Source organism: Microtus ochrogaster, chromosome 7 (genome assembly GCF_000317375.1).
Source record: "Microtus ochrogaster isolate Prairie Vole_2 chromosome 7, MicOch1.0, whole genome shotgun sequence".
In the NCBI taxonomy this organism is placed as follows: domain Eukaryota; kingdom Metazoa; phylum Chordata; class Mammalia; order Rodentia; family Cricetidae; genus Microtus; species Microtus ochrogaster.
Window position 1 is genome coordinate 78,491,700 of NC_022014.1, and position 14,375 is coordinate 78,506,074.

The 14,375-nt window shown below is 52.1% G+C and overlaps 2 protein-coding genes across 7 annotated transcripts; one reads left to right on the top strand and one right to left on the bottom strand.

Annotated features, from left to right (window-relative positions):
• Positions 1 to 1,306: 1,306 nt before the first annotated feature.
• Positions 1,307 to 12,042, top strand: Armc7 (armadillo repeat containing 7). Of its 6 annotated transcripts, none has more exons than XM_005350726.3 (3): positions 1,307 to 1,648; positions 1,741 to 1,884; positions 10,027 to 12,042. In XM_005350726.3, exons 1-3 carry the CDS (start codon positions 1,558 to 1,560, stop codon positions 10,386 to 10,388), a joined length of 597 nt encoding a protein of 198 aa, XP_005350783.1. In that variant the 5' UTR covers positions 1,307 to 1,557; the 3' UTR covers positions 10,389 to 12,042. The 6 variants fall into 6 exon arrangements, with proteins under 6 accessions (XP_005350783.1, XP_013203057.1, XP_026636550.1 ...); XM_013347603.2 differs by having other exon boundaries at positions 1,741 to 1,820; positions 10,027 to 10,167; XM_026780749.1 differs by having other exon boundaries at positions 9,804 to 10,104.
• A 77-nt stretch (positions 12,043 to 12,119) lies between these two features.
• Positions 12,120 to 13,441, bottom strand: Nt5c (5', 3'-nucleotidase, cytosolic). The gene is made up of 5 exons (XM_005350724.2): positions 13,197 to 13,441; positions 12,864 to 12,964; positions 12,731 to 12,791; positions 12,419 to 12,533; positions 12,120 to 12,320 (listed from the first exon to the last, which is right to left on the bottom strand). Exons 1-5 carry the CDS (start codon positions 13,374 to 13,376, stop codon positions 12,175 to 12,177), a joined length of 603 nt encoding a protein of 200 aa, XP_005350781.1. The 5' UTR covers positions 13,377 to 13,441; the 3' UTR covers positions 12,120 to 12,174.
• Positions 13,442 to 14,375: the final 934 nt, after the last annotated feature.

Here is a 14,375-nt window from a genome sequence, read left to right on the forward strand (position 1 = left end):
GTGGCGCACGCCTTTAATCCCAGCACTCAGGAGGCAGAGGCAGGCAGATCTCTGTGAGTTTGAGGCCAGCCTGGTCTACAAGAGATAGTTCCAGGGCAGGAACCAAAAGTTACAGAGAAACCCTGTCTCGAAAACCAAAAAAAAAAAAAGAAAGAAAGAAAGAAAGAAAAACAAACAAACAGAAAAAAAAGAAATATCTGGGTGAAAGTCCTTAACAAGTATTTATTGAGCATCTACTGTGTTCCAGGGACTGGACAGAGAATGAATCCAAGTCACTCTGCCTTCAGCACAAATCCAAAGGCTGAGGTTCTTTCCCAAAGGACCCTGCAAACAAGGGAGACTTGAATGGCCTTTGAGATCCCAGAACCCACACTTTGCTGATCCCCTCAAAAAATCTTCTAGGGATGGTCTGAGACCTTTCCCGGCCACATAAGGGTGGAACTTGCTTCCCTGTTGTTCCCCAAGTTTCTGGCTCCTGGTCCCCAGGTCTTTCTAATCAGACACCGAGGAGACTCCTGGCCATCTTGAGCTGAGATGTATTTCCCCAGGCTAGACAGGCTCCACAAAACCAATGGGCCCAGAGTTCTCATGGGCCGCTTCAGTACTATAGCATCCAGACCAGGGCAAAACTCTTGTCCCAGGTTGGTACTGGGCAGGGATTAACCACAGCCTTGAATCCTAGACGTGGGTGCCAGGGAAAGGTAAAGTACATAACCCATTCTGCTATAACCCAGGACCCTGGTACTAAACAGAACTAAGTACCTGACCCCTGACCCTTGCCCTAAAAAAACTCACTGCCTGTATCCTCCATCTCCATAGCGACAGCATGGCAAAGCTCCCTCCTTCCCTGATGCTCCTTGGGACCCTTAGATCTTGTTTTGGTTTGGGGGGTGTTTTGTTTTGTAGGCAGAGTTTTTCCATGTAGCCCTGGCTTGCCTTGAACTCTGGCTGTTCTCAAATTCATAGAGGTTCTCTAGCCTCTTCCTCCGTGTGCTGGGGTTAAAGTACCACCATGCCTAGATAACCATAAAGTCCTTCAGTCAGTCAGTTCCATCCATCTTTCCCTCCCTTCCTTCCCTTCCCTCCTCCCCGCCTTCCCTCCTCCCCGCCTTCCCTCCTCCCCGCCTTCTCTCCTCCCTCTCTCTCAGCAACCCCGCCGCTGCGCTGCTGACGCCTAAAGCCTAGAGCTAGCGAAATCGCCGGGGAAGCCCAGCAGGCGCTTAGTAACCACGCCCAATCCTTTCTGGTCCTGCCCCTTCCGCTCCCTGGGGCGGGACTAGAGCGATTTCCGCCCTGAGCCCAGAAGCGGTGTGGAGAGCGGGGTGAGGGGTGTGCCTCTGGTATCCAATCCTTACCCGGCTCTGCCAGGATCCTGAGATCCCTACCCATCCCCAGATCCCATCTCCAACTGCAAATCACTACAGATTCAAACCCAGGACCGGACCGGGTTTGCCTGCCGCTCTGTCGCCTCCCGGGACAGATCAAGGGTATAGGCGAGGGTTTTGCGCGACCTTGTGGCCTCTTCCTTCCCACCTCCCGGCTCCTTCGCCGCTCCACATGGCACAGAAACCCAAGGTAGACCCCCACGTCGGCCGGTTAGGGTACCTGCAGGCGCTGGTCAATGAGTTCCAGGAGACCGAGAGCCAAGGTGAGAGGTGTGGGGTGGGCGCGAGGGACCAGGCAGGGCTCCTATGGCAGCAGCCGCACGGGCCCAACCCCAGGACCACTTTCCCATTGCAGATGCCAAGGAACAAGTCCTTGCCAACCTCGCTAACTTCGCCTATGACCCGGGCAACTACGAGTATCTACGGCAGCTGCAAGTCCTAGACCTATTCCTCGATTCGCTGTCAGAAGAGAACGAAACGCTAGTGAAATTTGCTATTGGTAAGGGTTAGGCCGGCCCCTAGATACGGGCTAGAGCGACATCAGAGACTTAGAAGTGAGCCCTTCAGCCAGGCGTGATGGCACTCGCCTGTAAACCCAGCAGTATGAGAGGCTGAGGCAGGAGCATTGCTGTGACTCGGAGGCCAGCCTGGGATATAGAATAAGTCACTGTCACGAAACAAGTTAGTCCTTAGGCTAGGAATCTCATCTGCCAGGGCAGACCTCCCAGATATGTGTGCCACTGCCTCCTCTATACATTTTCCGGGTCACAGCTAGTCCCTAACAGGTCTGGGAGTCACTGCCAGCTCTTTGTGTCTTTGCTTCCTCTTAGAAAAGAGGTAATGAGCAAGGAAGCGAGTTGAAACTGCTTTGGAAGGCGTTTGGAGCTTGCTCTTGCATATCGAGAGATGCAAAGGTGACGTGGAATATATAGCCTAGGACCCCTGGGGTCAGATGATTGTAAGACCGTTTGAATTATTCATGGTAGATTTGTTTTTAACTTTGTGTGTATGTGTTTGTGTGTGTGTGTGTGTGTGTGTGTGTGTGTGTGTGTAAGTATGGGTATGTACACCACAGCGAATGCATGAAAGTCAGGAAAGTTTTTCAAAAGTCAGTTTCCACTGGGTATGGTGGCACCTGCCTTTTATCCCAGAAGACAGAGGTAGGTGGATGTCTATGAGTTCAAGGCCACCCTAGTCTGCGTATTAAATTCTAGGTCATCTAGGGTCACATAGTAAGATTCTGTGTCTGAATGAACGAACGAATGATAGTTACTGGTTCTCTGCTTCCGGTTTGCTGAGGTGGGCTCTCTTGTTTCTTCTGTGAGGAGCAGCATCTATAGCTGGCCCATGAGCTTCTAGCTGATCCTCCTGTCTCAACCTCTCGTCTTTCCTAAGAGTGCTGGGATTACAGATGCTCAACGCTGCATCTATACATTTTTTTAAATGTAGGTTCCTGGTATGGACCTCAGGTTGTCAGGTTTGCAGGGCAGCTCTTTTACCCACTGAGCCATCTCCTCTGCCCAATGATAGATAAAGAAGGTGCTGGTCCCAGTTCTGGAGAGATGGTGAACAGTTTGGGAAAAAGCCTTTGCCCTGAAGGAGTTCGTGTTCTAGAAGGGGGAGATAGGTGCGAACAAACAAGCCAGATGGAGCAATAGGAAGTGGCGTAACTTCAGCTTTGGCCTTCTTAGGTGTGCAGTGTGGACAAAGGCCCTAAGCAGGGAGGTGTTGGGGGGGGCAGCAGGTGTATTGGGGCTGCTTTAAGTGAGGAGTTGAATGGGGTGGAGTTAGAGCAGTTATAACACAGGGACTTTAGATCCAGGCCATGGGAAGAAGTCTAGAATTAAGAACAAATAAAAATTCTTTTAGCACATACTTTTGTTTGTTTATTTTTGAGGCAAGATTCCTTTATGTAACAGCTTTGACTGTCCTGGAATCACTCAGTAGACCAGGCTGGCCTCGAACTGTATTACTATAACAAATCATAACTATAGTTCTGAAGCCTTTAGTCCCAGTACTCGTGGATCTCTGTGAGTTCAAGGCCAGCCTGGTCTACAGAGCAAGTTCCAGGACAGGTTCCAAAACTGCACAGAGAAACCCTGTCTAAAAAAAACAAACATATATATATATATATATATATATATGTATGGAGAGAGAGAGAGAGAAAGTTCTGGCATTTTGGGTGGGTGGAGGCAAAAGAATCAGGAATTTAGGGTGATTTTTCAGCTAAATAACAACTTTGAGGCCCAAGGGGTGGGGGATCTTTGGTAAACATAATTTTGCTATTTATTAAAGACAGTGCATACTAGTAAGATGGATTGTTTGTTCATTTCATTATGTGAAAACATAATCAAACCTGGCTGAATGTTTGGTACTGTGGGACATAGAACATCCTCAGTGTTTGTCAGAGTTTAACAGCTTTGTAAGGTCAGTGCTGAGAACTCAGATTTACAGAAACACACAGTAACAGATGGTAGGTGTATGTTTAGGGCTGGGACTAAAGCTGTGTATACCATGCCCAGCTGACCAGCGCTCTGGAGGCAGAGGCCAGCTAGGGTCTACATAGGGAGGCCTTGTCTTCAGAAACAACAAACCCTACAAACATACTGATCTTTAGATGTCTTCCCAGGTACCTCCATTTGTGCCTCTGCCCCACTGCTGTTGCCCTGGGAATGGTGACAGTGGCCAGTTTCTTTTCCCGAGCTCTTCTCTTATGCCTGTCCACCTTCCCCTGGTCTAAGTCTCTAGTGTCAGGTGCTGCTTCAGCTCGCAGCCTTGAATCTCTGGGACTCTGCAGACTAGATTGCTCTTGTATTTATCGTATGCAACTAAAAAGGAGAGTCCCAGTGGGACCTAGAAGCAGATTCAGTGACTCGTCATTTCCCTTCCTTGGATCACCTCTGGCGCTAGAGGGGAGCCCTGCCACACCCTCGCCCTGCTGCCAAGAGCGCTGTGTCCACCTCGGAGGGGGCACTAAGGAGGTGATCTCCCTGGGAAGCAAGCCTGGCTCTGCTTATCTCTGCAGTTGAAGGGTGTGCAGGTCTTTTGGCCTGGGGTGGAAGGAGAGTCAAGAGGCAGATTCGGAAAAGAGTCTTCAAAGGATGTAGTCCCAGACGTGACTGACGCAGAGGCCTCATGAGGGACTGTTTGGTTCTGCAGTAGCCAGGCAAGAGACAGGCCAGGTCAGATTGCCCTTGGCCAAGTCTTGCAGAACCCAAACCAGCATCTGTCTGTTGGCAAACAGTGAGTTTTGATATGAAGGAGCTGGGCTGGGGGATCAGACTGGTTTGGATTCAGTTACCATCTCATGTGTCATTTCCCTCGGTCACCTGTCAGAGGGAAATTGTAAGTAGCTACTCGTTAGGGTCTTTGCCTGCCACTACGGGGTCTCCTAGGCCTCTGCCCATGGACCTGAATCCAGATCACTTTCGAGCTACAATCTCTCTTCTCTCTTCTCCCAGGTAGGATGGAACAATATCCCATCAGGGGAACCACCCTTCTGCTCAGGGATTCTCGCCCTCTAGAAAAGCAGGGGCAGTAGGTGTGTGGATCCTCAGCCTCACAGCGGATACCTAGGCAGGGTTAAGTGGAGAAAGCCTAGCGTCAAGCATGCTGGTTGTACCCTGCCCTTGCTCCCGGGCCATAGCTGTCTGCTCCTGCAGCACTAGCATGCAGTTGGGGGGTGAGGTCAGTGTGGGCCTGCTCTCCTTCCCAGTGTTGCCGCTCACCCTGGAGATAATGCTTGTTGTCAGCAGCTAGGAGCTGCAGGGGACTCGGGCTGGTGGCCTGACTGACCTCTTCCCAGATACATCTGTGTCCTTGGAGAAATGAGATCTTCCACGACGTGGTCAGAGTGTGGGCGTCAGAGGTGGGGGCTTAAGAACAACAGCACACGTCCGAGATGTGGTGCTGGTGAGATGATTTTATGGTTTTTGAAGTTTCATTGCATAAAGAATCTCCCTTACAAACTGGGTTCAAAGATTCGGTAAAGTTTAAGGGCCAGGTTTTTTTGGTTTTTTTTTGTTTGTTTTTTGAGACAGGGTTTCTCTGTGGTTTTGGAGCCTGTCCTGGAACTAGCTCTTGTATACCAGGCTGGTCTCGAACTCACAAGGGGCCAGGTTTAAAACTCCAGCAGAGGGGCTGGAGAGCTGGCTCAGTAGTTAAGAGCACTGGCTCCATTTCCAAAGGCCCCGAGTTCAATTCCCAGCAACCACATGATGACTCATAACCATCTGTAATGAGATCTGGTGCCCTCTTCTGGCCTGCAGAACATCCTGTGCATCTCTCTCATCCCAGAGCGGTGGATACAGAGCAACGTAATAAGTACCTTGCTTCTGTGAAAACCGATTGGTTCTCAGGGCAGCACCGGGTACTTGGCAGTTTTAAAGCTAGATTCAACAAGTGGCCTCTACCCAGGCGGTGGTGGCGCACGTCTTTAATCCCAGCACTCCGGAGGTGGAGGTAGGTGAATCTCTGAGAGTTTGAGGCCAGCCTGGTATACATATACAGAGTTCCATGACAGCCAGGGCTACATACAGAGAAACACTATCTAGAACCCCTGTCCCCCATCCCCGCCCCACTAAAAAAAATGACCTGAGGCCTTCCGGTATCTTGCAATGCATAATGATGCCACCAGGTGGTAGTAGTGCTCAAAGGCTGCCTACAGTGTCTTTGGAAAGCAACAGTGTGTTTCTCTTTAGATTTAATTAGATGTGTTTGTCATTGGAAAGAACTTTTCAAGAAAAGTACAGGCGGAGTGCAATGGCTTGCATGCACAGTCCCTTCTTTCTGTGGTTCCTGTCCTTAGACGACTTGGGCCACCAGGCAGGCTCAAGTAGTTCCTGTCCTTAGACTTGGGCCACCAGGCAGGCTCAAGTACCTTTACCGGTATTTCCACGATCGGTTTTATATTTTTTTGAGTGAAGGAAGGGCTTACTGTGTTGTCCAGGCTTCCCATGGGCTCCTGAGCTTGAGTGATCATCCTTCCTCAGCTGCCCTAGTAGCGAGGACTGTGAGTGTTTGCCACTTCATCCTACTCCACCGGCTATGCCAGCCTTGTGCCCTGAGGTGGGCAAGGTCTTAAGTGGAGGGAACCTCTTGGCCCTTCTCAGGGAGAGCTCACCCAGTCAGGAGGTGCCCAGTGCCGATGGAGCCTTGTCTGTGTCACCTCTTTAAATCCCCAGGAAAATCCTGAGAGCACCTCCCAGCACCGGTGCCTCCTCTGTGACTCCAGGCCACCAGCTTCTCCCAGTCCAGCCCTCCCATCTCAGGTCCTCCTCGGGATTTCCTCTCCAGCCTCTTGGGGTTTCTATGGTTACTGGTGTCCAGTGGAGCTGTCATCTCTTGCATCGAGCTGTTTTTTTCCGCCTTTGTCTGTCTAAAGTAAATTATTCGGCTAGTCAGGACTTGCCTTTCTCTCATCTTCCTTTTTGATGGTGCCGAGAATGAACCAGGAACCTAGGCGAGCACTCCGCCACCAAGCCACACCCCAGCCCCGCCCCTTTCTGTTTCGTAACTGCCTTGTAAGTGCAGTGTGGAGAGTGTACAGTGAGATGCACTGAGTGGCAGGCAGTTTAATTAATCCTTAAGTTCATTAAGGTATGTGCCCCTACATGTACCGGCACCTCTGTCGAGATGTGGCTTGTTTCCCCCATGTGCCCCGTGCAGGCACAGCTCTGACCTCTGTTCCAATGGGTTGCTTTTACCTGGTCTTGATCTTTATATGAGTGAGATCATACAAGATCCATCCTAAATCTGGTTTCTTAATAATAAAAAAAAAGTAGAGGGTTGTAGGGAGGCATGGTGGCACAGGACTTTAATGCCAGCATTTGGGAGGCAAAGGCAGATGAGTCTCTGTGAGTTCAATGCCAGCCTGGCCTACATAGCAAGTTCTAAACCAGCCAGAGCTATACTGTAAGACTCTATCTGCTGCGCCAGCGCAGGCTGGAACCAAGAATCTGAGCGGAGGGTATCCGGATTGAATGAATGCACAGAGCACGAGGTTGAGATGGAATAGCTTCTTTATTGTCCTGCTGGGGCTGGCTTTATACCATGGCACCAAATGTGAAGGTAGCCTGACCCCGGCAGGGATCAAGGAACGGTCACCATGCACTCAAAATTCCTTCCTTCCCCCGCTCCAGGAGCAGAGGGAATTTATTATGTTTTCCTTGCAGATAAGCACCTCAAATGGGGTCAGGGATATCAACTCGGGGCTGCAGTTCCCACACTATCAACTATGCACGTGGCACACAAACACACACACACTAATTAATTAATTCTTTCTATGTGTGTGTTCATGGGTGTGGAGGCCAGAGGTTAAGGGTCTTCCTCTGTGGCTGTCACTGACTCTGGAGCTCACTACACATACACACACACACACACACACACACACACACACACTCTCTCTCTCTCTCTCTCTCTCTCCTGTTCTCTCCTCTCTCTGCCCCTATGAAGAGGTTACAGACCCACACGATCATGTCTGACTTTTTCTGCGGGTGTTCAGGTCCTCATCCTGTGTGACAAGTACCATCTCCCCAGCTCCAGCATTGATTCCCTTTACCTTTAGGACTTCAGAAGGTTTTATTTCATGTATGTGTATGTGTGTGGTAGGGGTGAAGGTGGGGTAGGTCCATGTGGACACAGAAGAAGGCATCAGGTAATCAGGCAATATGGGGCTGAGTTAGAAGTGGTTGTGAGCTGCTTATAAAGATCTGGGAACTGGCCGGGCGATGGTGGCGCACGCCTTTAATCCCAGCACTCGGGAGGCAGAGGCAGGCGGATCTCTGTGAGTTCGAGACCAGCCTGGTCTACAGAGCTAGATCCAGGACAGGCTCCAAAGCCACAGAGAAACCCTGTCTCGAAAAACCAAAAAAAAAAAAAAAAATTTTTTTTGTTTTGTTTTTAGTTTATTTTTATTTTATGTGCGTTGGTGTTTTGCCTGCATGTAAGTCTGTGTGAGGGTGTTGGATCCTGGAGTTACAGACAGTTGTGAACTGCCATGTGGGTGCTGGGAATTGAACCTGGGTCCCCTGGAAGAGCAGTCAGTGCTCTTAAGGACTGTGCGGTCTCTCCAGCCCAAGAAGGCTGGAGAGGGGAAGCCCGGGCAGAGCCTGTCCTCTAGTTTGTGGGAACACAGGCTGCTTCCACCTTTTTTTTTTCTTCCGGCTGTCCTGGAACTCATTCTGTAGACCAGCCTGGCCTTGAACTCAGCTTGGTTCTTTTTTATGGTGGGCGGCTGTTAGCTTGTTTGAGACAGGGTTTCTCCATGTAGCCCTACAGAGGTAGGTGGCCTCAGAGTCAGAGTGCTGGGCTTAAAAGTGTATGCCACCATTGCCCAGCTCTGTAGCCCTTCACAGCGGGCAGACTCAGGGTCATGGACTGGGCAGGGGCTCTGGTGGGTCATGTGGGGCCATCTCGGTGCCCCGGCCCAGTCTGTGGTCTCAGAAGCTCTCAGCCATTCTCCTGGGCCATCACCCTCCCCTTCATTTTCAAGAGATGCTGCCAGCTAGGCAGAGGGGCCTAGCGCCCTGATGGCCGGAAGCTGAGTCAGCGCGTACAGGAAGCCATCTTCTGGCACTGAGGAGCCAAAGCTAAGCAGTGTTTCTCTGTAAAAATTAACATCTATCCCCACGGCCAAGAGGTCATTAGGTCAGGGGACCTACCCTGAGAATGGAAGAAGGGGTCCTGGTTCTTGTTTTTTTTTTGTTTGTTTGTTTGTTTTTTTTTTTTTTTTGAAGAAGGGGTCCTGGTTCTTGTTTTTTTTTTGTTTGTTTGTTTGTTTTGTTTTTTTTTGTTTTTGTTTTTCGAGACAGGGTTTCTCTGTGGCTTTGGAGCCTGTCCTGGAACTCGCTCTGTAGACCAGGCTGGTCTCGAACTCACAGAGATCCGCCTGCCTCTGCCTCCCAAGTGCTGGGCTGGTTCTTGTTTTTATATCAGTGTTTTGTCTGTGTACGTACATGTGCTACATGCATGGCTGGTGTCTATAGAGACAAGAGGGCATTGGAGCCCCTGGAATTGGTCACAGGTGGTTGTGAGCCACCATGTGGGTGCTGGGAACTGAACACGGGTTCTCAGGATGAGCTGTCAACACTCTTAACCTCTGAGCCATCTCTTGATAGTTTTATTTATTTGTTTGTTTGTTTATTATTTTACTTGCTGGCCGCAGTTTCTCCTCCCTCCTCTCCTCCCAGTCCTTCCCTGCTCTTGACAGTTTTTTTTTAAAGATTTATTTATTTATTATGTATACAACATTCTGCCTCGATGTGTGCCCGCACGCCAGAGCAGGGCGCCAGATCTCAGTACAGATGGTTGTGAGCCATCATGTGGTTGCTGGGAATTGAACTCAGGACCTCTGGAAGAGCAGCCAGTGCTCCAGAGTCACTGGTCTCTCACTCTGAACTTTCCTCCTCTCCTCTCTAGTCACAGCGAGGCATGGTGTTGTGTCTGCTTCACTTAGGGCTGATAGAAAAGGCTGGATTTCTGAAGTCTTGAGAAGTCTGGGCTTCGGTGACCTTGCAGTCCTTGTCCATGGGCAGACTTTCCCCAGGCCTGGGCACTCCCCCAGGCTCACTGGCCAGAGGTGCTGGGAGGAGAGATGAGAGCCAGGACCACAGCACCTGGGCTCAACCTTGCCTTTCTCCAGGGGGCCTTTGCAACCTGTCCCCGGACAAGGCCAACAAGGAGCACATTCTGCAGGCCGGAGGCATCCCGCTCATCACCAACTGCCTGTCCAGTCCCAACGAGGAGACGGTGTTATCTGCAGTCACCACACTCATGTACCTAAGCTCACCCGGCACGGGCTCCCATCCCGAGCTCACCTCCTTGCCCGTGGTCCAGTGCATGCTGCGCTTTTCTCTCTCAGCCAACATACGGCTCCGGAACCTGGCCCAGATCTTCCTGGAGGACTTCTGCTCCCCAAGCCAGGTGGCTGAGGCACGGAGCCAGCAGGCCCATTCAGCCCTGGGTATCCCACTGCCAAAGACCGAGGCCCCACAGCAGCCCTGATCCAAGAAGACCCCAGGGCTCTGCCACTTTCTGCCTGAGACCAGTCCTGGCATAGGAAGCAGAGACCAATAGCCGTCCATCCTGCCCACGGGATGCCTGTTTGGCTGTATGAAAGGTAGGATCTCTGAGCATGACGGGTGTTTACGCTAGGAAAACCAGTAGGGAGGAATGAAGGAGCCAGAACTGAGATGCTTAGGGGAGAGAAACAGCTGGTGTGACTCTCATGGGCTGGTGCTCCCAACAGTGCCGACAGAAGACCAGCTCAGTGCCCCAGGCCCAGCCAACACGCTGCTATAAAAGCTTTGCACAGTGGTGCTCAAGAACAGCTGCTAGAACCAGGACTCGGGAGAGTGGCCAGTAGCACAAGTGCCCAGAGGAACTCCTTATCTGCTGGGAAGGTGCTGTGGGGTAACCCCTCCAGTACTGAGGCTGGGCATTTGGGCACAGCAGACACTGACTTGGGTAGCTCTGCCGCCCAGAAACAACTGTCCACACAGCCCTGCCTTTTTGTTAAGCACCAAGTGAGGAACACAGATGAGGTCTCTGCCATTGGGTGTCACACCTCAGTGACTGTTAACCAGGTGGCCATCGGGGATTAGGAGCAAGGCCCTCCAGGAGTTAAGAGCAGAATGAAGACAGGACAGCGAAGTGTCCCTTCAGAGAGGCCCTGCCTAGGGTCCTGGGACACAGATGGAAAGACAGTGACTTCAGTTCCTCTTGTGACCAGGCTGTGGACCCCTCGTGTAACAAATGCCAACTGTGGCATCCCTGTCCCTTCAAAAAAGCTGCTCTGGCCAGGCGGTGGTGGTGCATGCCTGTAATCCCAGCACTTGGGAGGCAGAGGCAGGCGAATCTCTGGTTCGAGACCAGCCTGGTCTACAAGAGCTAGTTCTAGGACAGGCTCCAAAACCACAGAGAAACCCTGTCTCGAAAAACAAAACAAAAAAAAAACAAAAAAGCTGCTCTGCCCCCTCTGCCTGTGACCGGATCTTCTGACGCTGGGGTGGGAGCCCTGCATACGAACCCTTCATGGCAGGGACGAGAGCCTACCCAGGTCCGCTACCCAGGTCTGCTACCTGCCGTTGTCCCAGAAGCCACCAACCTCCAGGACCCAGAGAGCACAGCAGCTCAAACCTGTAATCCTATCACTTGAGAAACTGAGGCAGGAGGATAGTCATGAGTTTGAGACCAGCCCCCGCAATTTGGGGGACTTGGACAACTTGGGCTATGGAGTAAGATCCTATCCCAAAAGAAAAAAACAGGGTCCCAATAATGTCTGAAGGACACCAAGATTCTGCCTCCCTCCTGTGCCAGCGAAAAGAAAAAAAAATGAAACTAAAGGGGAAAGAAGCAAAAAGAGGGTAGATCTGATGAGAGGTTGGGGTTCAGGTGAAATGGGGGAGCTTCTGATCTCTAGCACTGTCCCCCTTAGGTGGGGAACGAAAAGCTGTGTTCCAGGAAGGCCATCTGCAAGGGTGTGGGAATGAGGCTGTGGGTGCGGCCCCTGCAGGAGAGGAGAAAGAAGACTATCAGAGTTGCAGTTCTCTGCCCCACCCCAGCCCGGCACAGACCCTGGCCTTTCCTGAGAGAAGGTCTTCGAAGAACAGATGCCTTGCTTTGGGTTTTTATTTTTATTAAAATCCTCCTAACTGATTTTCTGCGCCAGCCCTGTTCCTTCTGGGTGTAGCCATTTTGGGAAGGGCCAGGTGGCAGTTGTTCAAGCTGGCTTCCTGCGTGGAGAAGTCACCTGTCTGTGCAGGTTCCTGCTGACCCATCCCAGGGTCCTTCACAGGCCAGTTCGCTTGCTGTCAATGATCCCCCTCCAGTTGTCACTCCAGGAAAGCAGCCGTCTCCTGGTGGGGGGCAGGGCCAGGTGCCGATTGTGGCAGCAGGTGAACAGGATGTGCTCCCAGCTTGGGGTCTTCTCCAGGCCTGGGGCAGGAAAGGCAGTTTGGGAACTGTAATCCGGTTATTTGCCCTAATCCCAGCAGGCCAGATGCCTGGAGGTTATCATGGTTAACTGGCCCAACCTTGAATGCTGTCTTTGTCGTCAAAGAGTAGGTCTCCCTTGACCACTGTCTTGTCCCTAGTCAAGATAATCCGCTCCACAAACTGAGGCCCCAGGTTCTGCTCCACCCAGCGGTACTGTATGGGAAGGGGGTGGGGGGGATAAAAGGCAGATTGGTCAATGGGCTAGGCTTTAAATGCAGGGTCAGTGAGGCGTTGGGTTAAGTGGAACTAAGCCCTCCAAAGTGCGGTACCCCTTTTCCCCAGCCCCCACTTTCTGTGACTTATTTTTAAAAAACAAATTTGGAAAGTTAAATCTGCGCAGGCGCCGGCACCTTCTCGCCCACACAGTGGTCGTACTTCCGCAGTGGGCTGGTGCAGATGAAGACCTCGGTGCTGCAGAGAGAGGGGGCAGTTAGGCCTGGGGAGCTGGGTGACCTCCCGCCGCCCCCTCTCCACCCTCCTTACTCTTGCATGTCGTTCATCTCTCGCAAAGCGTCCACGGCCCCAGGGATGGGCTCCAAGTTCAGGAAAAAGCCTGGAGCTTCATACACACTGGCCAGTTTCTCCTGAAAAAGACAGATCTCATCCCGCTGCTGCCTTACAGCAGGGGGAGCCCCAGAGAGGACCCACGATAAACAGCCCGAGCCCACGCTGGGGATAGAATGCTGGAGGTGGATGGGCGCGCTCAAGCTTTCTGGTTGGGGGTGAACTGTGGATTCAGAAGCTGGGGTGCCTGGAATGGAACCCAGATGGCCCCGCCTAGGGCGGGGAAGCGAGGTTCTCCGCCGGGCCTCCTACCGCCAGGTCCGGCCGCAGGGCTCGATATTGTTCGCTGGCGAGGAAGCCGCGGCGCTGCTCCAGCGGCACGTGCGGCTCCCCGGGAAAGCGGCGGCGGAAACCCTGGAGCAGACCAGACTCGAAGTCGGCCAGCACGCCGTCCATGTCCACCAGCACGCGCACCGGCCGCCGCGCCTCCATGGCCGCGCCCGGGGTCCCCGCCGAGCAGCGCAGCAACGACAGAGGACGGCAGTCCCGGAAACAAGCTGCGGGGGCGGGGCCCGAGCCGGCTCATTTGCATAGAGAGCACAACGAGGTGCCCAGGACGGTCCTGCCTCCCTTACTAGGCCACTTCCCCTATGTAATTTCAGTATTCCTCAACCCAGACCTCCCTGAGATCCGAAATACCCTTGCAATGTGGGACCCGCTCCACATGGGCATGCATACCCTCTCCCTTGCTTGTCCAGAGTGGAAGTGGGCAGGGAGCACACAGGGACCCCAATTTCCAGATGAAGAGGCTCCCAGTTCAAGAAAGGACCATTTAAAGACAACTGTGGGTATGAGCTGGGCTCGCAAGAGACGGAGTCCTAAGCCAGAGTTGGTTTCAAAGAGTAGTGTTGATTTCAGGCTAAGTCCATGCCCTTTTCCGTGCAACCGAGGTCTCCACTATAATCAAAAGCCGTTTCCTTTTTATTTTTTTTTGGAGACAGGGTTTCTCTGTAGCTACGGAGCCTGTCCTGGATCCGCCTGCTTCTGCCTCCCGAGTGCTGGGATTAAAGGCGTGCGCCACCACCGCCCGGCTAAACCTCCTTCTAGAGAAAATGTTAAACTTCACACATACACCCGTTTTTGTAGATTTCACAAAGTTCTTGGCCACTCTCACATCGATTTACTAACCAATAAGTGCAGATTTGAGTGAGCTCTCTTTAATGTCTCCCTCCACCCACCCACAGGGTTTCTCTGTAGAACTGGCTGCCCTGAAACTCGCACTGTACATCATGCCTGCTTCTGCCTCTGAGTGCAGGGATTAAAGGAGGGTGCCACTACACCCCGCTGTCTCCTGACTCCTAAACCATGCCGGTAGAAGCACCACAACAGCAGGGGCATGGTGGCGCACGCCTTTAATCCCAGCACTCAGGAGGCAGAGGCAGGCAGATCTCTGTGAATTTGAGGCCAGCCTGGTCTACAAGAGCTAGTTCC

Bases quoted from the DNA above. Each gene is read 5' to 3' on its own strand.
- Nt5c (XM_005350724.2), bottom strand. From the start codon at position 13,376: ATGGAGGCGCGGCGGCCGGTGCGCGTGCTGGTGGACATGGACGGCGTG. The intron at 12,792-12,863 runs GTAAGGAGGGTG...CTCTCTCTGCAG, and splicing joins GAGATGAACGACATGCAAGA to CACCGAGGTCTTCATCTGCA. The intron at 12,321-12,418 runs GTTGGGCCAGTT...TTCCTGCCCCAG, and splicing joins CGACAAAGACAGCATTCAAG to GCCTGGAGAAGACCCCAAGC.
- Armc7 (XM_005350726.3), top strand. From the start codon at position 1,558: ATGGCACAGAAACCCAAGGTAGACCCCCACGTCGGCCGGTTAGGGTAC. The intron at 1,649-1,740 runs GTGAGAGGTGTG...TTCCCATTGCAG, and splicing joins CCAGGAGACCGAGAGCCAAG to ATGCCAAGGAACAAGTCCTT. The intron at 1,885-10,026 runs GTAAGGGTTAGG...GCCTTTCTCCAG, and splicing joins GCTAGTGAAATTTGCTATTG to GGGGCCTTTGCAACCTGTCC.